Source organism: Paramormyrops kingsleyae, chromosome 2, assembly GCF_048594095.1.
Source record: "Paramormyrops kingsleyae isolate MSU_618 chromosome 2, PKINGS_0.4, whole genome shotgun sequence".
Taxonomy (NCBI): Eukaryota; Metazoa; Chordata; class Actinopteri; order Osteoglossiformes; family Mormyridae; genus Paramormyrops; species Paramormyrops kingsleyae.
This window is the reverse complement of record NC_132798.1, coordinates 21,331,497-21,358,188: the sequence shown is the minus strand read 5'-3', so window position 1 is coordinate 21,358,188 and position 26,692 is coordinate 21,331,497. Positions and strand designations below refer to the sequence as shown.

Below are 26,692 nucleotides of genomic sequence, written 5' to 3'. Positions count from 1 at the left end.
TTGAAACTCTAATCAGTTAAAGTTAATCAGTCTAATCATGTTAAGAAAATGATTGATGTCAACAACAGTTGTATGTACATACTGTTGTGTAGAGCAGGATGAACGACCCAGCACAGGAGTTGAACGAAACACAACAGGGTTTATTTACTGAGAACGGAACAGAAACAAACTGGATCATGGGGCAATCAAACAAAAGTGAGGGCAACCAGAAACCAAAGCAGATGGGAGCAACAACATTAATGTCAGAATTGGGGAACACAGGACTGGAAAGTACCTTTATACAGAGGCTAACAAGGGGGCAGAACGAGAGGTAGCTGGAGTGCACTACACAAGGGCAGGAAAATGGTAAGATTAATGCATAACAGGCGTGGCTCATTTGAGCCACACTAGGGGTAAATGGGAGTGGGCAAATAGACAGGACATAACAGCAAAGAGATGTCTGTGCATATTAATCTTAAAAATGGATATATGACAATATGTCAGTCAGCTGGAAAAAAGCAGCAGCAAAAGCTTTGCACACTGGCAGTGTGCCAGGCCTGCTAATGACTTTAAGATTAAAATTAGATTCAGATTTCAAAAGTGAAACTGGAGATGAAGAAAATGGGGAGGGCTATTTTTATCATGCCGGAGTAATTGTATGAAGGAGAAGGAGTGTAAGGAAATGACAGCCTGCAGCCCTGGTAAGGAGCAGAAATGATGCTGCTTAAGAAAGGGGCCGCTAATGGTTTTCAGAGAGCAATGGAGGCACACATTGCACATCAGTCACGCATACTGTAAATCCGCCTCACAGACCCCACATCCACTTCAGAGACTGCACATCTGCATCACGAACCTCACATCAATGACACAGACTGCATGTCTGCCTCATAGGCTACACATCTTACAGACCACACATCGACCTCACAGACTGCACGTCCATGACTCAGACTGTACATCATGTCGCATAGAACACACACCCACCTCACTGACCACCCATCAGTAAGACAGACAGCACATTTGCTTTGCAGACTGCATATGCACGTCGCAGGCTTTACATCAACTGCACATCCACCTTACAGACCGCTTGTCCATGGCTTTGATGAAACATGGCAGGCAAGATTCCCAGAAAGCAAAATGGCGGTGCAAGCAGACATGTGCATAGCAGCCTTTCCATGTTCCAATTTGGTGCTAAATGTCTTATGTCATCATCAGTGTTCCTCGACAGTATCATTGTCTGGATGTGCCAGTAACATGCACATCTGTGTATATGACCAAAAATTGCTTCTCCATTATCGCAAATGGTGCAAAAACACACTGGACATGGAGGTGCTTGAGAGCCTGCAAGAGCTCCGTTTACTACGCGGACCAGACCAGGAGGTATGGGCAGTATGGAGCAGTGTACCCTTAAGCAGTCTGACCAAACCCAGAAGCGCAGCAAGTGGGCAGGGACTCGCGCTCGGCTAAAAGCTAACGCAAGTAGACCCGCTGTTCCATCCCTTCTACTGCCAAACGTCCACTCACTGGAGAGCAAGATGGATCACCTAAAGCTCCTGCAAACTACACAAAAGGAGGTGAAGGACTGCTGTGTTTTAATTTTCACCAAAATATGGTTGCATGACATCCTTCCGGACTCAGCGGTGCAGCTCACTGGCTGCTCATTGTTCCGTGCGGACAGGGACAAGGCAAAGTGCAGTATGAAAAGGGCCGATGAACTGCATTTATATCAACAATGAATGGTGCAAGAACGCAAAGGTAATTTCATGTCATTGCACCATGATGATGGAGTTTATAGCAGTGAAATGTTGACCCTTCTATCTCCCAAGGGAGTTCAGTTCGGTTGTTGTGTTTGCTAAGTACCTACCACTTAGCACTAATGCTAATCTGGCGCTAGTGGAACTATATGACCAAGATAAGGAGACTGCTTGCAGACTGCTCATCCTGAAGGGGTCTTCATCATCGCTGGCTGCTTTAATCATGTTAACCTTAAATCAGTTCTACCTAGATTCCACCAGCATGTGAAGTTTGCTACGAGGGGTGAGAACTGCTTGGACTAGCTTTACACCAACCTTATAGATGCTTATAAAGTGATGGCCTGCCCCCTCTGATGCATCTCTGATCACATCTCTGTAAAACATCCTAAACCAGTACACATCAGAGTGTGGCCTGTGGGAGCAATCTCCAGGACTGTTTCGAGTGCACAGACTGGTCAGTATTTAAGGAGGCAGCCAGGGCAGGAGGGCTGTGTTGACGTGGAGGAGTACACAGCTGCTGTAACAGGCTATATCAGCAAATTCGCTGAGGAAATTACTGTGGAAGTAACCACAATAGCCAACCAAAACCCCTGCATGTCTACAGAGGTCTGGCAAATATCAAAAGCCAGAGACGTGGCCTTCAGATCTGGAGATAAAGCCATCCCCAGAACTGTGCAAGCCAACCTGTCGAGGACAATCAGAAGAGCAAAACGTGCATATGCCCTGAATATCCAATGGTACTTTTAGGACTTCAGGGATGCACGAAGGGCATCCAGACCATCACAGACTACAAACCAGCAGTCCCTGTCTGTGACAAAGACTCTTCTGTCCTTGACATTCTAAATGACTTTTGTCATTCATGCACGTTTTGATGCACTCAACAGTGAGGCTCCAAGGAAGTCCACCCTTCCCCCTGATGAGCAGATAACCTGTCTGTTTAGAGCTGCAGTGAGAACACTACCCAGAATTAACCCTTTAGTTTCGGGTCCTGTCAGCATACTTGACCGGATACTTAAAGAGGGTGCAGATCAGCTGGCTGATGTCCTCAATGATGTATTCAGCACCTCCCTGAGTCAGGCAGTTGTCCCAACATGCCTTAAGACCACCAAAATCATCATCAGTAATTGATGTTCAACATGCTCTTCGTTAAGCTGGTTATATTTAAAATACGTGTACAGAAAGCTCTGCATCGTATATTTTTGCACTATTTAGTGTTTTTGTTCTTGTGCACATTGTATTGTATCTTTTATATGTTGTTTTATGTAGCATCACAGTCTAGGGAGAAACGTTGTCTTATCTCACTATGTATGTGTAAACCGCTGCTGATGACAATAAATTACCTTGAACATTGAACATCAGTGACACAGAGCACACATCCACCTCACAGACTGCATGTCCATGGCTTAGACTGCACATTTGCCACATAGACCACACTTTCGGCTTACAGATTGCACATAAATGGCACAGTCCGTATCCCAGCAACACAGACCACACAGCAATGACACAGACCGCACATTCAATACACAGCCACCTCACATACCATGCATCTGCCTCACAGACGGCACATCAACAACACAGACCACACATTGCCAACACAAATCGCACATCCATGACACAGACCACATATTCACGTCACAGGCTGCACATGTGTCACACAGACCACACATGAGCAACACAGACAGCACATCCACAACACCGAAAATATGTCAGCAACACAGGCCACAAAATGGTGACAGGCTGCGTATTCACCTCATAGGCAGTACATGAAACCGCACATCTGTGACACATATTGCACATTCACCTCACAAACCGCACATCCACCTCAAAGATCGCACATCAGTGACACAGACCACATGCATAGACCAACAGCCACCTCATAGACTCCAAATCCATGGCACAGACTGCACATCTGTGCTGGAGACCACATATTGGTGACAGACCGTGCATCCACCTCACTGACTGCAAATCCACTGCACAGACTGCACATTAGCGACACAGGCTGCACATCAATGGCACAGACAGACATATCTGCTGCTTCAGTCTCCTGCAGGCACCACCAATGGGGCGGTGAACCAAGCACACAGGATCATCAGTATTAATAATCTCATCATAACCCTGTGTCAAATGTTCTACTCAGAACATCAATTATATACAGGGCCACGACAGAAGACAGGTAAAGCTTAATATTTCTTAATTGATATAAAGTGTGCAAAATGAAAGAATTTTCATTCCTTAAGTCAGTTTCTTGGTACAGGGATTCTGAGAATAATGTGCACAACTAGGACATGTGACCCCATCCGTATTTTACAGTTTTTTCACTTGATATCAAACTTGCTTCCTGAAAGGTGCTTTGTGATGGAGCAGCTGTTTCTCCCTGCAGCATCCCCTCCTCCCTGCACCCCCCCCCCCCAAGGCTTGTGCGGTGCTGGACGCTCCAATGCAAGATTGCTGCTGCCGTCTCCCCCTGTTGCTACTCCTCCTTCCCCTCTGCTGGTTGCTAGGCAGCGGGCTCTTCCATGCTGGAACTTGTCACCTCATTGGCTGGAGCAGCTGCTTGCTGGGACCTGCTCAGCCTATCAGGACTCCAGATGAGTGCTCACAGCGGCCGGGCGAAGCTGCACTGTCCCTCGCTCTCCCAAGAAAGGAAAAGGAAGCAGAACAAACAGGAGCGTCCATTCTCCCATCCTGCATCGGAGTATGGGCCAGAGCGCCGGGGCCCCTCAGCGCTGGAGGGGAAGCCAGCAGGTGGGTCTCTCCCCGGGGGGGGGGCAGGAGGGTGGGGGGGAATGGTGTAAATGCCACTGTTTGCCCAGTGCACTAATGAGCCCCAGCCGCTGTAGCACACCCCCTAAGCCATGCTGCAAGAAGTCTGTATGAATTTCTCTGTGTGTATGTGTGTGTGGAATGGGGAGTGGACGGTGGGGGGTGGAGCTCAGCAGAGGGGGGCTGTGATCAAGCTTGCTATATCTGTCGACTTGTCCCTTAAGTGTAAGGAAATCAACTCCATCTTCACACTGGTCAAGGTCACGTTGTGGGTGACGACTTCTCATTGGTCCAGAGATCCATCTAGGCCACCAGCATGGCCCCAGTTCCTTTTCCTCATGTGGGATGTTAGGGGTAGGGGGGGGCACACTGTGGATTTGAGTACAGTCTCACTCTGCACTTTACTGTGTGTCCCCCCTGCATGCCACATGGGGGGGGGATCTGAGGGGCATCTTAGCTAAGGAGCAGTATCAGAGTCGTGTCCATGCACAGCTGCCCGCTGGAGACTGAAGGCTGTTTGACCTGACGAGGTGGTGAGGCTGGGCTCAGTCTGAACGCACCTCACGTGCGGGTGTTTGGTCAGGATTCGTCACGTTAAACCCACCTGGACTGGCTCTTGGCTGAACTGTCATGAAAAACGGCCCTCCCCCCATGTTAGCCAGTTGTACTGTGGTTGCAGGAAACTTCCTGCGAGGGCGGGGCCCCCGCCAGGTTTAGAGCAAGCTGAGTTACGGTCTGACTGTTTCATCAAATTTTAATTTCGCTTTATATTTGAAAGCGAGAAAGGCCCCCCTCCCCCCTAGGGGTGCTGCTGGACAGTACCTGGGTGCAATGGGATGCTACTTTCAAACTGCTTCAGTATCTGTTGTGTAAAATAAATAAAAGACATTTTCTCCAAATAGCTTCCATATCCTGACTCTTTATAGTTTTTAGCACTCAGCTCTCTGCTTTGAATTACTTACACATTTTTCATACACTCCCCCTCCCCATGTGTAAGCTTGAACACCCTGAATGTTACAACACCCTGATCATTACAGAAACCTGAATATTACAGCACACTAAATGTTACAGCATCCAGAATTCTAGAGTACTTACCTATTGCAGTTTTCTTGTCCAAGTCTGATTTTCTGTCTAAGAACTATATAATTGTATAAGCATATGCAAATAAAAATCAACTTCTCATCAATGAAAACTTCTATTTTCAAAGTAAAAGAAATTGTTAAACTTTACAATTTCCACCAAATTGCACTAAGCTGCGGGATCTTCTCTCACTTAAACAAGTCACCAAATAAAGTGCTCTGTGACTGGAACGAGGTACAAATAACAATTAACTGAAAAGGATTTGCTGTACACCCAACTTCACTTTTCATTTACCTTATCAAACAAGAGCAGGTGCAACACTGAATGCTAGAGCACACTGAGCACTAGAGCACCCTGAATGCTAGAGCACCCTGAATCTTAGAGCACCCTGAATGCTAGAGCACACTGAATCTTAGAGCACCCTGAATGCTAGAGCACCCTGAATCTTAGAGTACCCTGAATGCTAGAGCACCCTGAATCTTAGAGTACCCTGAATGCTAGAGCACCCTGAATCTTAGAGCACACTGAATCTTAGAGCACACTGAATGCTAGAGCACACTGAATCTTAGAGCACCCTGAATGCTAGAGCACCCTGAATCTTAGAGCACCTTGAGTCTTAGAGCACCCTGAATGCTAGAGCACCCTGAATGCTAGAGCACCCTGAATCTTAGAGCACCCTGAATCTTAGAGCACCCTGAACTTTGTGCAGTGCCACAAACACCATAACAGAAGAAAGGAGGATCACAGCTGTGTGTTATTAAATCTGACTAATGGTCTGAACACTTTTGGATATTGGATAACTGGACCTTCTTTTAAGCTCGCAGTGGTCCGTGTTGAGTTGCTGCTGGACACATAGACCATCCACACAGGGTGGGTCCCTGCAGCTGGAGATGTGAGGCTGGAATCAGGATACTGGATCCGGGGACGTCCTTCTGCCTGGGACTGTATGATGCTATATAGTGCCATCATACTGTAATAACACCGATTAACAGTTTGGAATTAAACCCTCTCACATGTCAAATGAGGTGCTTCACGCTCAGCACTCAGCCACTCGTTTCATTGTCCTGAGATTCTGCCTGGTGCTACTCTTGGTAGCCATGAAGTCACAAATTAAAATCCTTTCCTGAAAATTCAGTTAGTGTTCAGGAGTAACATGCTGGTATTCAGGGTGATGCAGTGTGCTGGGGTTATACACACAGCACAATGCGCCGGGCTTTAATACACTATTACATGCAGTTTGCTAGGCTTTTACATGCAGTGTGCTAGGCTTATACACACAGTGGGCTAGGCTTTTACACACAGTGCGAAGGGCTTATACACTTAGCGCAGTGTGTTGGGCTTTTACGCACTTTTATACGCAGTGTGCTGGGCTTATAACGGGCATTAATCTGAACCTGTGAGCAGACTGATCCCTTGGTCTGTGTCCTGCCAGGTGTGCTGACTGACAGAGTCCTTTTGTTGCACTGCTCCCTCATGGCACAGGGGCCCAGTCACAAAACCTGTGTTCCTGTGTGTTCAGAAATCCCCCACCAGCATGAAGCCACCTCATGCTTTTAGAAGCACCCGCTGTGGCGACACGGAGGAGCGGCGACTACCTGCAGGACAGGTGCCTGGGTGTCATGTAGGCAGCTGGTGCCGGGCAGGTTTATCTGTCACCAGTGGCAGAGTCTCTGAAGGTCAAACCGCATGCTGCCACAGTGAAGGAGTGTTTCAGTGACACTGTATTCATGTGCTGTGCTGTGGCTTTGGCTCGGCTTCTTAAAGCCCCAGGCATGATGAATCACCATGGCGTGGGTTACTGATCTTTCCAAAAGGACCCCATGAGTCACCTCTCCTCCACACCCCTGGGGGCTGCGGGGGTAGCTTGCCAGACTGTCACGATCGGCACAGGGAAGCAGGCGAAGGAAGCTGTGGATATGAACAAAAGGGATTTATTCACGGGGTAACACACTCCAAAACACATGTAGTGTTAATGACCAGATTGGGGAAATACATTGAACTAATGACAGCAACAGAAAACTGCTGGTGCACATGGGGAATCCACATGGGGTTAATGGGGCGGGTGTGGCACACAGGAGGATCACATGAGTGGGGCATGACAGAACCCACCCCCCCCAAAAGGCGCGAACTCCGGGCGCGCCTAAGGGGAGCAAGGAACAGTACCGGGGACACGGGACCTGGAAACAAAAGCAAAACATAAACGGGGTACTGGAAAAAAGACAGACACGCAGAACAGACACAAAGGCATTAGCCCAGACAACAACTGACAAATAACTGGGAAAGCAAACAGGCACAGGGGCAACAAAAATGTAGACACAGGGGGGACACCAACGGGAGGAACAAAGGGGCCAGGAGTGAACAAAGGTGAAACAGGAGGATGAGGAGCAGATACAGGGGAGGGTAAGGAGGCAAAGGGCAGGGGGAAATGGAGAGCTGTAGGGAACCCCAACAGGCGAGGGGCGGAAGCTGCAGGGGCAGCAGGCAAACGCAAGGGAGGGAACGTCGAAGGGGGTGAGGAGGAAGGCAGAGGGACCAACAAAGGGGGCGAGGAGGAAGATGAAGGGGACACAGGCGGAGGGGAAGAGGGAACTGAAGCCGCAGCAGGCGAAGGTACAGCCGGAGGACCGGCAGGTGACTGCCGAGCCGCAGCCAGGGGGACTGAGGGTGAACCAGGGGGCAGGGCAGACGGGACCCGACCCCTGCGCAGATGTCCTCTCCCTCTTCGAGACACTGAGAGCCGGGGTCCTGGCAGGGATCTGCCACGCTGTGGTGGTGGTTGGGGTAACCCACCCGAGGGGTGCACAGGGGCAGTCAGGGAAATCCCCGAGGGGTCCCACTTAAGCTCCTCCTCCAACTCCACTATGGAGGGTGGAGCAGTGGTCTGGGAGTCAGGGACCTCCCCGGGGACAGGGTCTGGGGCCATGGTAGCTGGGAGCACGGGAGCAAGGTCTAAGGGATCTGGGATGGACGAGCAGGGCATGACACAGACCAGACGTCTTTTTTTTATCTTATTTGCCTAAAATATTATTTTCAGATCCTATTGCTTTTAAAGGCATTTCTGGTTATTCTATAGAAAAGGACTACCTGTGGAGGGTTATTTCATCTTGTCTGTGAAGTTGGCCATTTGAGGTTGCTGGTTTCCTCTGAGTAACCAAATTCAATGTCACCTGCATCCAGAAATCCCATCCTCTTTCTCTCCTCATCTTCCTCTTCTTGTCTTCCTCTCATTATCTTCCTTCATTGTCTTCTCCTCTTCTTCTTCCTGTCTTCCTTCATCTTCCTCACCTTGTCTTCCTCATCTGGCCTTCTCTTCATTCCTTCCCCGCCTTCATCTTTTTGATTTCATCTCCCTTTCCTTTCCATGTCTTCCTCTCCTCTTCCTCTCATCTCCTTCTCCTCTTCTTCCTCTCCTCTTCCTCTCCTTGTCTCCATGTCACTGGCCTCACTGCTGACCAGCCGCAGGTTACACGAGGGCTGTTATTGGATGCTAGAATATCACTCACAGTGGGATTAGAGCAGGGGTGGGCAATCTTATCCGCAAATGGATGCTGTGAAAGCAGGTTTTCGTTGCAACTCTCTAATTAGGTTACAAATTAGAGGACTGATTGGCTGAAGAATCCTCACACCTGGGTTTGAACATCTGACCTAAAGGTTATCCTAAAAACCTGCATACACACTGGCCTTCTGGGGATAAGATTGGTTACCCCTGGCTTAGAGCATGATGCTGGTGGGCTGAGTGAACCTATCTATACAGTATGTGCTGATATCTGCGAGAATGGGTGCCACCCTGACATAGCGAAAGTGCAGCAGTGATGTCCTGTGGATTTGCTAAGAATGATTCCAGTAAATATCCCTCCATCTTCCATAACTGTTCCCTTAAAGGCAGGGTAGGAGACAGGTGGCACCTTGGGTGGAGTGAGTTAGGTAAGCTTAGTGGAACCTTCCAGAGTTTTAGAGCAGAATTTCTCACTTTTTAGTCATTGAAGTGGCAGACTGACATTTTAGCTGTGCATTCAGGGCTGACAGACGAAAATGACAGTAGCAGCAATTATGGATGACAGCAGGCTGAATGTTCTTCAGGACTGGTCCCTGGCTTGACAGTGAGATCACATACTTCCTTGAAGATGAAATGACAGTAAAATCCCTCAGTGACAACTACCTATCCGGGTTTTAATTAACTTTGAGCAGTGCAGGGTGTTTGTGAAGTTGCTCTCTCTCTCTCTCTCTCCCCCCTTCTGTTTCCTCAGGCAGCCAGTGGTGTTAGTAATGAAGCAGGGTCATACCCCCACCAGTATAGGGGTGCTAATGGAGCAGGACCTTGCCCCTTCCACTATAGGGGTGCTAATGAAGCAGGGTCACGCCCCCACCAGTATAGGGGTACTAATGGAGCAGGACCTTGCCCCCTCCACTATAGGGGTGCTAATGAAGCAGGGCCATGCCCCCACCACTATAGGGGTGCTAATAAAGCAGGGCCTCACCCTCTCCACTAAAAGGGTGCTAAAGAAGCAAGACCTTGTCTCCTCCACTATAGGGGTGCTAATGAAGCAGGGCCATGCCCCCGCCACTATAGGGGTGCTAATGGAGCAGGGCCATGCCCCCACCACTATAGGGGTGCTAATTAAGCAGGTCTATGCCTCCTCCACTATAGGGGTGCTAATGAAGCAGGGCCACACCCCCACCAATATAGGGGTGCTAATGAAGCAGGGCCTTGCCCCCTCCACTATAGGGGTGCTAATGAAGCAGGGCCACACCCCCACCAATATAGGGGTGCTAATGAAGCAGGGCCACGCCCCCACCACTATACGGGTGCTAATTAAGCAGGTCTTTACACAGCGTGTAGTTAGAGTATGGAATAGTCTTCCTGCTAGTGTAGGAGAAGCTAAAATCCTGAGTTCCTTTAAATCAGAGCTAGATAAGATTTTAACAACTCTGAGCTATTAGTTAAGTTCTCCCCAAACGAGCTTGATGGGCCGAATGGCCCCCTCTAGTTTGTAAATTTCCTATTTTCTTATGTCTATATTCCTATTTCTCCTCCACTATAGATAAAGCAGGGCCACACTCTCTCCACTATGGGACTGGTAATAAAGCAGGGCCACACCATCTCTGCAGTGGGGCTAGTAATGAAGCAGGGCCACATCATCTCCGCTGTGGGGCTGGTAATGAAGCAGGGCCACGCCCTCTCCACTGTGGGGCTGGTAATGAAACAGGGCCACGCCCTCTCTGCTGTGGGGCTGGTAATGAAGCAGGGCTATGCCCTCTCCGCTGTGGGGCTCGTAATGAAGCAGGGCCATGCCCTCTCCGCAGTGGGGCTGGTAATGAAGCAGGGACATGCCCTCTTCGCTGTGGGGCTGGTAATGAAGCATGACCACACCCTCTCTGCAGTGGGACTGGTAATGAAGCAGAGCCATGCCTCCTCCACTGTAGGAGTGCTATGAGGCTGTGCTACCCAGGATCTCTGAGATGTTCTTCTGCCTCCTAACCTGGCGTCTTGTTGTCGTCTGGGTCCATGTTACCCAAGTTCTCTTAGATATTCCCCTAGTCCTGAGCTGGGATTGTCTTCCCATCTGGGTCCATGTTGCCCAGGCTCTCTCAGACGTTCCCTCGCATCCTGAGCTGGTGTTGTGTTCTCGTCCGCGTCTGTACCACCCAGGCTCTCTCACACATTCTTCTGCATCTTGAGCTGGCGTCGTGTTCTCCTGCCTCCTCACCTGTTGTTGTGTTCCTGCCCGGGTCCATGTCACCCAGGCTCTCTCAGACATTCTCCCACGTCCTTAGCTGGTGTGTTCTCGCCTGGGTCTGTGTGGCCCAGGCAATCTGAGATGTTCTCCTTCCTCCTCACCTGTTGTTGTCTTCCTGCCCGGGTCCATGTCGCTCAGGCTCTCTCAGACATTCTCCCGCGTCCTGAGCTGGTGTTGTGTTCTCGTCCGGGTCTGTACCACCTAGGCAATCTGAAATGTTCTCCTGCCTCCACATCTGTTGTCATGTTCCTGCCTGGGTCTATGTCGCCCAGGCTCTCTCAGACATTCCAATGCGTCCTGAGCTGGTGTTGTGCTCTCACCCAAGTCTGTGGTGTCCAGGATCTCTCAGACATTCCCCTGATTGGAGGCCTTGTTCTGTGGAGACCTCAGCTTCTAGGAGCACATCTCGCATCTGTGAGGCCAGAGAAGCACACAGGTAGTACCTGTGTTTAGGCTAACGTGCTATGGGGGTTTTCTCTAGTTTCACCATTAATCCTGAGAAGCGGCCTAGCAGCTGCTCAGCTCTTGCCCTGGAACAGTGGCTTTGTTTCCACGTTCCTGTGTGACAGTTATCCACAGAGGAGGGTGGCATTCCTCTTCAGTCTGAAGGCCATAAAGTGTGATCACCTTTCACAGGACTCCAGACATCCTTACGGAAGCTGACTTGATCACATGTCCAGCGATAAGGCTTGACATGCAAACGATAGCACAGGAGAGAGCCACAAACCCTGGACAGGTAAAAGGGTTAGGGTTAGGATTAGGATTAGGGTTAGGATTAGGGTTAGACCTGCATGTGCCTTCAGCCTCCTCTTTACTCCTTCCACCTCTCTCTCTCCCCCTCTCTCCCTCCCCCACTCTCCCTTCCTCTTCTCCTCCCTTTCTCTCTCTTTCCCTTCCTCTAGGGCAGTTAATCACTCATATGCATCAATCGCCAGCCCACAAAGCCCCTGAGAATCTGTGATGCTGAAGCCGGGGCGACTAGCTGCTACAGGCAAATGCTTCACACTCAGGAAACGTACACAGGGCACTTATGTAGGGTGTCTTTGCTCTTTGATCCCATCTTGCTCTGTGAGACACACAGACATACATCCAGGTTGGGGGGTCATAGCACAGGGTCAGCCAACATGAAGTGCCCCTGGAGCTGGGAGTTAAGGGTCCCACTTAAGGGTCCACACATTGAGCCACACATCCCCTTCTGCACAGCTGTAACATTTCAATGTCTGGCTCTGCATTACAGTGCCAGAGTGGGCATCTGGGATGACCTTTCTGTGTAAATCCATAAAGGTCAAGTGATTTGGACAAAAATGCCATCTTATTTATATTAGCATAGGAATATAAAGTTGGGACCCTGTGCTGCCTGAGATAGATTTCAGGCCCCCGCAACCTGACCAGGATAAGCGGTTAAATGGTGGATGATGGAATTAACTTAATCATCTAATCAAGGCATTGGTGCAAGAGATCCTGCATCCCTACCTGCTCATTCTGTGCAAGGTTGCATGGGGGTGGGGGGCAAGCTGGAGCTTTTTTCCAGGTGGCATGGGGGTACACCATGAAAACATCTATCTAAATAAACTGTAAATAACTAAAAAGGAAAACTTGCTCACTAAGGTACCTGACAGTATTGAATATTTTGCATAAAGGGATTTCGATGAAGTGCGCCCTCTGTGGTTCTGCCTGGGTTTGGAACCTTTAACTGCTCGGTTATCAAGCTAGCCTACTCCCTGAATCCAGGCGTTGCTTGGTAACGGAGTGTGGTGAATTCAGGCTACATGCTACATGATGAGGGGGGTGGAGTCCTGTCGGCTTGGTGCATCTTTAATAAAGATCTGGTTGTAATATTTATGTCTCCTTTGCTATTAGGTGTGCAGAAGGGCCGTAGGGGAAGACACTATGGAGGTTTTTGTTGCTTTAATTTGCTGGGGATTATTACAGAGAGAGAAAGGGAGAAGGAGAGGGGGGATCTGCTGAAAGTATAAAGATTTGCATTCTGGCGAGCTTGAGGATCTGGCAGTCATGGGTGGGGGGTGGACAGATACCTGCTGATTTACAGACGACACCTAGATTAATACGAGGGTTCATTGCCTGCTTGTTCTAGCCGAGCTTTTGCTTCTCAGATTACCGGGGATGGGTCCGGAACTATTTTTGAAAGACAGGGCACGAAACTGGAAGCCTGTAGGTAAGTCTGTTTGTTTGTTTGTTTGTTTGTTTTGGATGTGTCGTTTGCTGTTCGCCTGCCGTTGATGCACAGAAATTGTACGGTTTCCAGTTGGTTTCCATGGCCTTCAATCGGACCATTTTGAAATGTGCTCCTCAAGGAACACTCTGTTGCACCTGTGACCCATGAGAGAGAGGCCGACTGCACCAGCCCTGTTTGTGTTTATAGCCATCTGGTGCATTCCGTGGGCCCTGGTGTGTTACTGCTATTGTTCATTATGGAAGTGGGGGCCCAAATAGTCAAAACATTAATCTAATTTGTTATGATGTCAGGGTGCCTTTGGGTCAATTTACTCTCTGCTGCTTAAATATTTCCATCTTGATAAAATCATTCTGTTACCTAGACCTTTCCAAGCTTTGTGAGGCTTCATATAAATTAATGTTTGTATGATATAAAAGTATTCATTCTAGTTCCTTTATAAAATATAAATAATTATTAGAACAATGTCTCTATTATGGGGCAGCACCCAGTACAGCTCCCAGCGTCATCTCCCGTGTCCCTCATTAGGTCAAGTGACGGACCGTTGCTATTTCATATGGTGAGCAGGCCTGGCACAGCATGTGCCCTGCTCCTTAGTACCTAACATGCTCCGTACTTCCATGTTCATCGTCAGGTCGAGTGAGAGACCGGTGCTCTTTCACATGGTGTCCGGGTCGCTTACATAATTACTCTGTTGACCGGACCCGCTCGCAAGTGGGCGACTGCCGCGTGAGAAGCCAGGGGGACTTTTTGTACTACCCATCCAGGGTTTACTGCAGAAATGAAGCGGGTTTTTGATCGCTTAACTTATGACAGAGAGGCAGCACGCAAATTGCTACAGCTCCGTCAAGGCGAACACTCGGTGTGTTATTTCACCATCGCTTTTCAGACCCTTGTGCTGTCCACGGGATGGGATACGCAGGCTCAGTTTGACGCGTTTTATAACGGGCTGGTGGAAGAAATTAAGGATGAATTAACCTACAGATAAATGCCAGGAACCTTCAGGGAATTAGTGAACCTCGCTATTCGAGTGGGCAACCGCTTTCCGTCAGCGCCGCAGAGAATGTCACAGACAGTTTGATGTTCAGAGTGTCCATGAAGCAACTTGTGTGAGCTCTTCCGAGCCCCCTGCCAAAGCTATGCAGGTGGACCTAACCCGTTTGTCCCCTGCAGAACGACAATGGCAACGGACTGCCAATGCCTGTCTGTACTGTGGGCAGGTGGGACATTATATTTCTAAATGCCCAGTAAAAGGACGCACCCACCAGTGAAGAGGAGGGCCCTGGTGGGTGTAGCTCCAATATTTCCCTCGTCCATTTGATGCACCTTTTTACCAGTACTGCTCTCCTATGGAGAGATCCAGCAGCCCTTAGCCCGGGACTCAGGAGCAGATGACAATTTTATCAACACCACGCTGGTCCGCCAGTCCGACACCACGCCAGTCCAGATGCAGCTGGTGGTCCATGCGCTGGATGGCCACCATCACGTGCGCAGCGGCTGAGCAGGCATTCGTGGCCCTTTGCAGAAGCTTCACCTCAGCCCCTATTCTTCAGATCCCCAATCCCTCTCGACAGTTTGTGGTGGAGGTGGACCCTTCCAGCACTGGTGTAGGGGCTATTCTATCCCAGCGACACATGACAGACAATAAATTGCGTCCTTGTGCTTTTTTTTCCCCATAAGTTAACCCCAGCCGAAAGGAACTACGACATTGGCAATTGAGAACTGCTGGCAGTCCGTCTGGCCTTGGAGGAGTGGCGGCAGTGGCTCAAGGGAACTAAGGACCCATTCCTGATCCTCATGGACCACAAGAATCTGGAATATCTACAGTCAGCAAAGCGAGTCAATGCACGCCAGGCTAGGTGGTCACTATTTTTTAATCATTTCAAGTTTATTATCTCCTTCAGACCGGGCTCCAAGAACTGCAAACCTGATGCCCTGTTGTGACTTTTTGGAGAGGAGGGCACTAAGGAATGTTTCCCTACCGAAACCCCATATGGTCAGTCCCCTGGCTTCTTCTGAGTTGCCTCCTTCTCCTCCCAGGTTGGTCGACGGAGGTGAGGTGTACATCGTCCGTTGCTTGCTGGACGTCTGGCCGGGTCGTGGCCTTCAGTATCTAGTTGACTGGCAGGGATATGGCCCTGAAGAACGGTCCTGGGCTCCAGCTCGACACGTGCTGGATCAGTGTCTGATCTCCGAATTTGAATGCCGTGCCAGGAAGCACGTTTGACCACTGGGTGTCGGTCGTGGGGGGAGGGGTACTGTCATGGATCTCCCAGGGGAAGCCCCTATGATGTCACGCGGGGCCCCCCTGCCATGCTCCTGGGGTTTCCCTAGGAGGGAGTCAAGCAGCGGCTGGAGTGCTTCTACTACACCGGTCCTGAGAACCGGCAGGACCGGTTACCATATGCCCTCCTCTACCAGCTGGTGCCTGTCGGGGTAATTGGAGAGCCTTTTTATTCTTGCCAGACGCGAGATCTTCAGCCTTCTGTGCTAAGTTTGATCGTTATTTCCCTGCCTGTCTGCACCTCAGCCTGCCTGTTCCCCTGACCTCTGTTCTGCCTCTTCTGACCTTCGAGTTCAGCCTAGCCCTCTCACTGCCGACGCCGATCGCTTGACCACCTGCCTGTTCCCAGATTCCGAGCCCTTCCTGTTCCCATGAATCCCGACGCTGATTGCCTGACCACCTGCCTGTCCCCGGATTCTGAGCCCTGCCTGTTCCCCTGGATCCTGACGCTGATCGCCCGACCACTGCCTGTTTTATCTACCTCGATTTTTGGTGTTTACTGCAAAAATAATAAATCTTTTTCCTGGACTGATCCACTATAGCGTCCTCCTTATTTTCCACAACCCCCGCCGTGACAGTTTCCATGTTCTTCGTCAGGTCGAGTGAGAGACCGATGCTCTTTCACATGGTGAGTGTTAGTGAGCAGGCCTGGCACAGCATGCGCCCTGCATCCTTAGTACCTAACATGCTCCGTGTTTCCATGTTCTTTGTCAGGTCAAGTGCGCGCAGACAGGGTCCAGCGAACGCGAGCGTGTAGAAAGGATAGGTTTTCACTTTTGGCACTAATTTAACGCCGACCGAGCAAGCAAGTGAGTGCTGTGCAAACGCGAGCGCGTAGAGAGGATGGGTTTTGTTCTCGCAAGCACATACGCACGTGGTTTTTATGTGCGCGAGTTTTGGCACTAATTAAACGGCATAGTGGTGCTTTTTCGCATGATGAGAGTCAGTGAGTGGGCCCGGAACAGTGTGTGCCCTTTTCCTTAGTACCTGTTTCTGCGCCTCTAGTCAGGTGGGTTTTGTGGGTTGCGATGTGAGAGCAGACACACTGGGCCACCTCCACAGGGATGGGGGTGGACTCTGAGAAAAGATGCAGATATTGCTGCGACCATGTCACAGAGGGCGTTTTTCCACCGCACCAGGTACCATACTTTTGGTGGCAAAAGTACAGTATTTCAATGTGTTGGTTTTCCACTGGAATACTGGTACCGGCGTTGAATGACATCACAACATGAGGCAGGGTATTTTGTACTGAATTCGAAAAATGGCTATAGGGTATTATAGGACTGGATGACGTGCGATATTAATACCAACATCACATGTTATGCACATCCAATTATTACATCGCTAGTCAGAAAGATTAAGACCAGGCTTTTTCTTACTTTAAATTCTGTATGGACATTATAGCTCAGGGGGTTAAAGTTTCACTAAAATATTTTTACTCTGTTAGTCTGTCATAGGAAAAAAACTTAGCAAGCTCTGTAGTTTTATTATTCCTTTTATAGATTCTTACATGTTTAAAAATCAGTTTAAAGTTTACCTCCACTGCTTTTGCATGAGCGCTGCATGCATTCTTCAAGACAATCCGTAATCACTTTAATCCTTGCCATTTAAATCACTCAAAGATTTTAAAAATCTACTTTTGAAGATTTTAAAAGATATTTATTACAACAAAATCACATTGTTATATTTATAGCAAAATCACATCGCTATTAATACAGTATATTCAGCAAAATACTTTTTCTCATCCTTTTTTTTCTTGTTATGCCATCCGGATCTTTTTGTTGTATATGTTTTTACAACCAAATCGCATTTTATAAACTTATCTTATCATTATTTTCTGATTTTGAAACTGTTTTCAAGGTGCCGTTTGTATTGTGTTTCAGCGGCAGGATATTTCATTAACCAATTGACAAAGAAAGCATTTCAAGTCCCACCCCAAAGTACAGAAGTACCAAAGAAGTACCCCAGCTGATTTGGCACTTTCGGTACTGGAACTTTTGGTACTGGTACTCGACTGGAAGTCAATGGAAAAGGCAAAGTACCGAAAGTACCGCACCAAATGTACCGTACTTGGTGCGGTGGAAAAGCGCCCATAGACAGAAGCAGCCACAAAGCCTGCCTGGACTCTCCAGTGACTCCTGCAATGATTCCTGTTGTGACTTCTGCTGTGACGCCCGCAGTGACTCCCGGAATGACTCTAACAGTGACTATTGCTATGACTCCTGCCATGACCTCCCCCACCGACTGTATGCAGTCCTCCTCCATTGGCATGGATATTTTATTTTAAGTAACTTCCAAAGTCTATTTTTAGCACCAGCGAGTCCCAAACAAACACTGAGTAGAACCCTTTTGCCAGTTATTCCTTATACTTTTCAACAGGACATAATAATATTTAATGAAGCCTGCTGCTGACTGTAGCAGTGCACATTGCCCAGCAGGGGATGCTGTATCCATGTCATTTAATGAAGACTGTGTACAAGTCTTTGGCAGGATCCCCCCACACCTGCATGCTTTTTTCAATTAGTATATGTATATTATTTTCACTGTTTATTTATTTTGAAGACATGTCTGGCCTGAACCTGTTTTGTTAGCCACTCTTATTGAAAAGGAAATGTGATTATTGATGTAAAGTTCAGGTGTAAATTAACCCAGAAACTGTCTGTTCCAGGTTCCTGATGGATCCTCCCTTGATTCTGTGATGGGATGTGCTGCTATGTCCCAGGAAGAGCTCTCTGCTGCCTGACAAAAGCTCTCCATCAAAGTGTCACTAAACACCACACGGCGTCCATGCTGATTGGTAAGCAATTCTCATTCAGGTCAGTGTTTACCTGTTGCCCTTGGGAACTATGGGTAATGTTTGTCTAGTTATATTTGTAGGTTATGGAGCAGGAGAGGGAGTTTCCCTTATCAGTCTCATCCATCCATCCATCTTCCATTTTCCGCCACCTCCCTCTAGACCACCTATGCCTAGACCTCCCTCTCTCCAGCCACCTCCTCCAGCTCCTCCGGGGGAATACCAAGGCGTTCCCAGGCCAGCCCAGAGATATAATCTCTCCAGCATGTCCTAGGCCTGCCCCAGGGTCTTCTCCCATTGGACATGCCTGGAGCACCTCCCCTGGGAGGCATCCAGCAGGCATCCTAGACTGATGCCCAAACCACCTCACCTGGCTCCTTTTCATGTGGAGGAGCAGCGGCATTACTTTGAGCCCCTCCTGAATGTCAGAGCCCCTCACCCTCTCTAAGGCTGAGCCCAGACACCCTGCAAAGAAACTAATTTCTGCCTCTAGTATTTGCAATCTCATGCTTTGGTCACTACCTAAAACTCGTGACTATAGGTGACAGTAGGAATGTAGATTGACCTGTAAATCAAGAGCTTCACCTTCTCACTCAACTCTCTCTTCACCATTACAGACCAGTACATTGTCCACGGGGCTGCCAACACTGCACTGATCTGCCTATCAATGTCCCGCTCTATTTCTCCCTCAGTTGTGAACAAGATCCTGACAACTCCTCCACTTCAGACAGTAACTCATCCCCAACCAGCAGGGGGCAGTCCAACCATTTCTGGACAAGCATGGCCCCCTACTTGGAGGTGCTGATCCTCACCCCGGCCGCTTCACCCTCGCCTGCAAACAGCCCCAATGCATGCTGCAGGTCACAGCCCGACGACACCAACAGGATCATATCATCTGCAAAAAGCAAAGACACGATCCTGAGCTCACAGAACTGGACCCCTCAACCCATTGGCTGTGTCTATAAATTCTGTCCTTAAAAGTTATCAAGATGGCATCTCTCTACCTCCTGCACTAGCTTATTATATTCCAACATATTCTAGCTTAGTATCTTATTCCATGTCTCTAAAGCCAGTTTCAGTAGTCGGGGACCGGTCTGCCAAGGCCCCTGCCTTCGACGGCTGCCCAATCCACACTGTAGCTATTTAGTGTCCTTGTTTTATTTTATAAGTGGGAAGTCACTCATTACTTCATAAAGTGACAGATGACAAGGGCTGGGTACTGAACTTCCATACTTTTGTGGTACTGACAGAAATGCTGCGATACTATAAAGGACTGAAAAATGAATTATGTTTCAGTGCCGAATTCCGATACCCAAACAGTAAATCTCAGCGTCTGTGAGCTAATAAGCATGCAGCATACTTATGTAAAGATCTAAAGACGCTGGTGATTGGCTGTCTAATATAACATCACACAAACACATCATAGAGGAAAAACGTATGACCAGAGACAAACTTGTGAACTGGTTTGCGTGGGTGTTGTTTTTGTTTGTCGCGTAGTGTAACTACTGTTGCGTAGTGTGACTTGCAAATATGCCCCCCATATAGTGGCTGACCACATATCGTATATCACATGAAACACCTGGAGAGAGTGATAATTGGTGTGTATGATGGAATAAATTGAATTAATTTTGTACCTCTATAAGATTGAACACCTTTTTGCATGCATCTCCAAATATTTCCGGTGCCAGCAGTGAAACGCGGCGGTACTTATTAGTGGAATGTTACATGGTTTTTTTAATCTGTGGAAAATGACAGATTGATCTGCTGGCCAGACTTATTTATGACTTATAAACATGTCACAGGTCATACAGTATACGTAAAATATAAATAAAAGGCTGCGTACCGTTATGATCGCAATCGCTCCCCCAGCAACTAACCAATAACTAACAAAACAACTTGTTCAAATAAAAGATTTGTTCTGTAATGTTTAATGTATTTTTGTTGTTGGTGTTGAAACTGATTTAAAAACATATTGGTATTGAAAAAAGTATTGTTCAGGAACCAGCATCGAAATCAAGGTATCACTCTGGTACTGGTATTGAAAAATTATGAACGATGCCCAGCCCTACAGTTGACACATCTGACCGCACTTTTCTCTATAGTTTCTCGTTCCCATAATGTGTTTTTCAAGCAGCCATGTTTCACTTGGTTTTCTCACAGATGTTTCTGTTCTCATTTTATTTGCACCTGTATTGTTTTTCTCTGTAGTCAGGAAGGTTTTGTTGATAATCATGCAACTTATGTGCAATTTAAAATGTGAACCAAAGTAGACCTGTGTCATAGTGTGTCATGGTGTCCTGTTGCATAGTGGTTTTATGCAGTGCTGTGTTCTGCAGTCTGATTTTTTTGCCTGAACCATGTGAATGGACTCAGATCACCGATTTGCCCCTGAACTGTCTGCACTGTTGAGTGTCCAAGCTGCTGGCTGCTTGATGTTTCTTCTCCTGGTTCTATCCTTTCTGTCACAGAGCAGGAGCTGAGTAGCCAGAGATTGGACATGGACGGGGCCTTGTATGGGACTTATGGCGAAGGCCCCCAGGGCAGAGATGAGCCGTTTCCTCCCGCCTCCAGCAGCACCCTCCTGCAGGAGCAGGGTGACCGCCCCGTGGCCTGCCTGCCGGAGCTTCCCCAGACACCATCGGGATCTCCGGCAATGGAGCCCCCCACTCGCTGGACACACCTCACAGAGTTCGAGCTGAAGGGTCTGAAGGCCTTGGTGGAGAAGCTGGAGTCCCTTCCAGATGGGGGGAGACACCTTGCCCCAGGCCCCGAGGACCCGCAGGCCCTGCTGGAAGGCATGACGGTGAGGGTGTCTGCGCAACTACCCACTGCATGAGTCACCTCTGAACCTCAACCCAGCAAACACAGAAGTGCATGTGTAGGGTGACATGGTGCAACACAAATTATGTATCCCAGGTTGTTTGTGTGTCTGCTGCAAGATGTGCAGTGTGTATGTTTAGGAGAGCACTTTAGAGAAATACTGACAAGCAGAACAATAGCTGAAGTGGGAAAGTGTCCTGCTAAAGCAAGGAATAGGAACAAAAATGCAAGGAAAATTAACAGAAAGCTTTGCTGGATGTGGAACAGCTGCTCTGATCATGCATGAGTAGCTACATGAAGGCCATTTCTGCACCTGGAAATTCTGTGAGAAGAAGTGCTTTTGGAAGTAATATCAGTTATTGTCATTTTCTGAGGTCCTTCATCAAGGAAACTTATGCTGTCCACCACACCCCCACAGACCTGACTGCTGGGGGGGGCTCACTCTCATACTCCCCCGTATGCTGTCCACCACACCCCCACACGCCTGACTGCCGGGGGGGGGCTCACTCTAATAACCCCCACGCTGTGCCCCTCACCTCAGAGAGCTCACTCACATATCCCCCCGCGCAGATGGTGCTGAAGGAGCATGTGGATGATGGCTCTACCTTGGCCCACGCCGGCATCCCCCCCATGGGTTGGCCCGGCAAGCCACTCAAGGTAAGAGCGTCCAATCTGGAGCAGCTGCCTACCCAGACTCCCGAGTGGAAAGAGGGGCAGAGATGATGTGCTTCCTGGAATAATCCCCAGAGATTCTCACAGTGCCAGCAGGGGGCACTGCACTGTACTTTTGGCATAGTAGTTTTGGAAACCCATCTACAAGTAATTTAAACAGCAAGGATGAAAATGAATATGATCGTCTCAGAGAACGCATGCAGCACTCATGCAAAAGCAGCGGAGGCAAACTTTAAGTTGATTTTTAAACATATATTAAATAATATATAAAAGGAATAATAATTAAAATTGTAAAGCTTGTTAAAAAATTTCCTATGACAGAGTAAGAGTAGAAATATTTTAGCAGAACTTTAACCCCCTGAGCTATAATGTCTGTACGATGTAATATTTGCATGTGCACAACATGTGATGTTAGTATTAATGTCGTGCATCATCCATCATCCCTGTAATATACTACAGCCAATATTTGGAATTCAGTACCAAATACCCTGCCTCGGTTGTGATGTCTTTGGGCACCAGTACCAGTGGAAAACCAGCTTTCTTGAGGTACCATAAGTACGGTACCTGGTGAGATGGGGAAGTGCCCTCAGTGAATAAAATGACAGCAGTATAGGAATAAAGGTATAGGGGTGTTTTTTTGCTGCAGATATGTGCTCCTTGGCAGAAAACAATGGGTTTAGTTCATTATCATTATGCATTACATCATTATTTTTGATTTTTTATTTATTTTACACACATTTATTTTTAGTGTGCAGATGAGTGTCTCTTAAGTTTCCTTATTCAGGCAGGTCAGTACACTAACAAGTCTGGGTTGCAAGTCACTGGCGTGTCATTCTGGGGGTCGTGGGCTGAAACCCCATGTCCTACTGTGCCTGATGCTCCGGAGTGCCTCAGTGAGCACTTGTAGAGTTTTAGAAGAGGCCTTGGAGAAAAGTCTTATTAGTCAGAATATGGAAGGAAAAGTCACAAGTGTAACTATTTGGATATATGTGTTAGGGCACAGTGTGGATAGATATACAGCAAAACACCTCTAGAGTCTAGCTTCGAATCCAGCTGCTGGTCTGTGTGTGTGTGTTTGCGTGTCCTGTGCTTGCAATACCTGGCAAGTGGGTAAGGAAGATAGAGGGATGGATTGATCAATGTTACGATCTACATTACAGCAGATGTTAGGGTAGGAGCCATTGTTAACTGAACATGTGTGGGGAGAGATTGGAGAGTCAGGACTGGGGTTGGGGTAGAGATTAGAGAGTTATTTCCTGTATGGGCTGCAGAGAAAGAGATGCTCTGTCATAATTGTAGCTCAGTTACTCCCCAATGATTCCCTGGCAATTGGCTCTGATTAATGTGTGACCATCCTGGAGCACATGGTCAGGTCAGCTCAGAGATCTTGAGTCCAGGCAGATGGAACATGGAGGGCAGGGTGTCCCAAAAAGTGGCGGTTTGTTCGGTGACATTCCGTATTCCTTAGACTGTAGCCTGGACACCTTTAAAATCACCTTTAACAAAACTCAGCACTCTCAGATGGGAACCTGGCTGTGCTGTGTGTAATAGGCATCTTTATGAACATTTGCATCTCAGTGCAAATATAAATGAATGCTAGAAGGACAGCTGGAATGTGCAGCTCAGGGATCTGCATGCTTAATGTTTCAATTGGTGTCGCTCACATGCATTTGGTCTGTGACCTGCATGCTCTTCTTAGTGCTGAGACGTCACAGCCCAGTGACCAGACCACACCAGAGGACGCTTGACACTCGTGCTCATTGTCATGCAAACGCGATTCATGCTGAAAACAGCAGCGTTCAGCCTTACCCACAAAACAAAAGCACAGCACAGCTGTGGGCGTCCAGGCCGGAGCAAGCGAGCACCAAGCAGCCGATCGCATGCTGGGTCACGTGACCAGGAAGGCAGCTGGCTACTTCCGAAAACACACTGTATTTTGTATTAGCATTTCTTTACTCAGAATTTGCTCTGGGCCGTTTTGAGGTGTTTGACACAGCGTTGTCTCACACTCCTCCCTAATAGCACCTGACAAAGGCCCCAGCAGCCAGTGGCTCAGCCCGGCTGACGAGAGGCCACCATTAGGACTGCCCTGTAATGTTTGCTCATTGGTTGCCCCCCATGGGTCCCGCCCCTTCATATGCATGAACTGCCCATACTGGAGTGGGGGGGGGGGGGGCAGGGCCAGCAGGCAGTGGTGGAGGTGGCGGCCTGTCAGTGTGGCACGCCGGCCGGTCGACACGGGACTATGGCCTTGTCACTGAGCGCCGACGATGACGAGTACGACTCTGAGGCTGAGCAGGTGAGGGGGGAAGGGAAGGTGGGGGGAGGAGGGGTCGGGCGTCCGTCTCTGTGTCGCTCTGCCGCTTTCTTTGTGACCCCCCCGGCTGAGTGTGTCTGGCAGGGCATACCTCTCCTCTCTCCCCCCTTCCTGCTTCCTTCTGTCTCTCCTGTTCTTTTTTTGTGAGCTGAGTGAAAAACAGCGTGCGACTGTGAAATGGGGGGGAGGAGGGGGGGTTGGGGTTATGTGAGCAGGGCTTGTCCATGCCTCAAACGGCAAGCATGGCTGGGGATGGGGGGGGGGGGCAACAGCGGGGCTGTCCCACAAAGAAGAGAGACAGTGGCACTCTGGGCCGCGCCACGTGCGTTTGTGTCTCCGCGCGTGTGTCTCCGCGCGTGTGTCTGAGCGCATGTGTCTGAGCGCGTGTGTCTGCGTGCGTGTGCGCGCATGTCTGTGCGTGTGTGTTTGTGTCTGCGCGCGTGTGTGTGTGTGTCTGCACGTGTGTGTGTGTGCTCACTGCTCCTCAGGCCATGTTGCCCACTTTGTCCCTCTCTCTCTCTGTCCCTAGAGCTATCTTTCCCTCTCTCACTCTCCCACCATCTCTCTCCCCCTCTACCTCTCTTTTTTTTCCCTCTTCCTCTCTCTTTGCCCCCCTCCCCCTCTCCCTCCCCCTTTCCCTCACTCCCTTCTCTCTCTCCCTCTAACTGATTCCATTTGTTTCTCTTCACCTCTTCCTGTTCCCTTCCACTCTGGTCCCGCCCTGCTTCTCTTGTGTGACCTGTGTTGTGACTGGTTCACTACTAGTAATAGCTGTACTTGTTGCCGGTAAACTGCCTCAAACAGTGAGACTGCATCCCCCCCCCCTTCCCCTCCTCCTGTCAAACCTCTCTCCGCTGTTTTTATGACATAGACCCCCCCCCCATTGTGAGTTGACCCTTGAACTCCCCCCAGCTCCCAAAACTCAAAGAGACTGGGTGCCTGAGTCTGTTTAGAGCTTCATGGTCATGTCGATTCCACTGCTCTGCCACTGGTGCCCGTGACTCCTTCCAATTCACTCCTGTTCTATCACACAGTGATTCGGCCGCATGTCTGCACCCTGCCTACCAGCACTGTACTGCTCATGCTCCTTGCTCACTGGCTTGGCCAGAATGATAGTAATAATAACTGGAGTTGTTTTTTGTGGGCTCTTTGTTAGTTTTAGTGAGTCAGACAGCTCTTTGACTCGCTGAGAGTGAGTCAACTTACTGGGTTGCTCTGGCGCATTCCCCTGACAGATTAATTTGCCATCTTCCAGCTGGTAATGACCTGCTTGTTTTCCCATTTTCTTTGGAGCCCTCCGGCATGTCCCTGTCCCAGTGTGCTGTGCCTTTAAGAGGGCCAGCTAGCCGATCTCATCAGGCGGGAGTGGGGGGGAGGGGCTGTGCTGGAGCAGAAACACAGGAACAATGAGCAGGGCTGCCGCCGGAGAGACTTCCTCCCGCTGCCGCTGCGGCCTGTTGGCACTTACTGGCTCCAATAGTTTCGGCAGGACAGCCAATAACTAGGCTGCACTCTTACCGTGACAGGAAAAACTCGGGGGTAAATACTTTTTTTTACCTTTGTCTTTTTAAATGTCTCTCTGCTTTCAGCTCAGGCAGAACGGTGCCATTTGAAACGCGTCGTAATCCCGAGAGGTCTGGGTGTAGAGTGGGTTTGGGTGCTGTGCCAGTGCTGGGCAAGGAGGGCCATCGGAACCCAAATGTTCCGTGGTATCCCATGGGATGTTGTGGTGTCCCTCAGTGTCCACTGGGGTCGTTCACTGCCACGTGCTGTCCAGTGCAGTCATGTAGCACTCAGTGTTGTCAAATAATGCCCTGTGGTGTCCAGTGTGGTCATGTAGTGCCTTGTGGTGTCCAATGTGGTCATGTAGTGCCCCACAGTGTCCAGTGCGATCTTGTAGTGTCTCACGGTGTCCAGTGAGGTCATGTAACAGACCATGGTGTCCAGTGCGGTAATGTAGCATCCTATGCTGTCCAGTGTGGTCATGTAGCATCCCATGCTGTCCAACGCAGTCATGAAATACCTCGTGGTATCTAGTGTGGTCATATAACCTCCTGTCTTGTCCAGTAAGGTCATGTAGTGCCCCGTGGAGCCCAGTGTGGTTATGTAGTACCCCATAGTGTCAAATGCAGTTATGTAATGCCTGGTGGTGTCCAGTGCAGTCATGTAGTCTTCTGTGTTGTCCAGTCAGGTCATGTAGTGCCCTGTGGTGTCCAGTGTGGCTATATAGTACCTCATGGTGTCCAATGCAGTCATGTAGGAACCTGTAGTGTCCAATGTGACCATGATGCTCTAATGTC

At 48.9% G+C, this 26,692-nt stretch overlaps 1 protein-coding gene across 7 annotated transcripts in view; it reads left to right on the top strand.

The window, feature by feature from the left end:
• The first annotated feature begins 627 nt into the window (after positions 1 to 627).
• LOC111839265 (lysine-specific demethylase 2B) overlaps positions 628 to 26,692 on the top strand; it is a 44,391-nt gene continuing 18,326 nt past the window's right edge. For 4 of the 7 annotated variants that reach the window (XM_072707996.1, XM_072707994.1, XM_072707995.1 and 1 more), the window contains exons 1-4: positions 628 to 4,475; positions 18,458 to 18,586; positions 21,052 to 21,386; positions 21,974 to 22,060. In XM_072707996.1, the coding sequence (XP_072564097.1) occupies positions 18,493 to 18,586; positions 21,052 to 21,386; positions 21,974 to 22,060 (516 nt within the window). In that variant the 5' untranslated portion in view covers positions 628 to 4,475; positions 18,458 to 18,492. Of the gene's footprint in view, positions 4,476 to 18,457; positions 18,587 to 19,275; positions 19,382 to 21,051; positions 21,387 to 21,973; positions 22,061 to 24,234; positions 24,375 to 26,692 lie in introns of those variants that run through there. The other 3 variants (XM_072707997.1, XM_072707999.1, XM_072707998.1) reach the window with 3 other exon arrangements.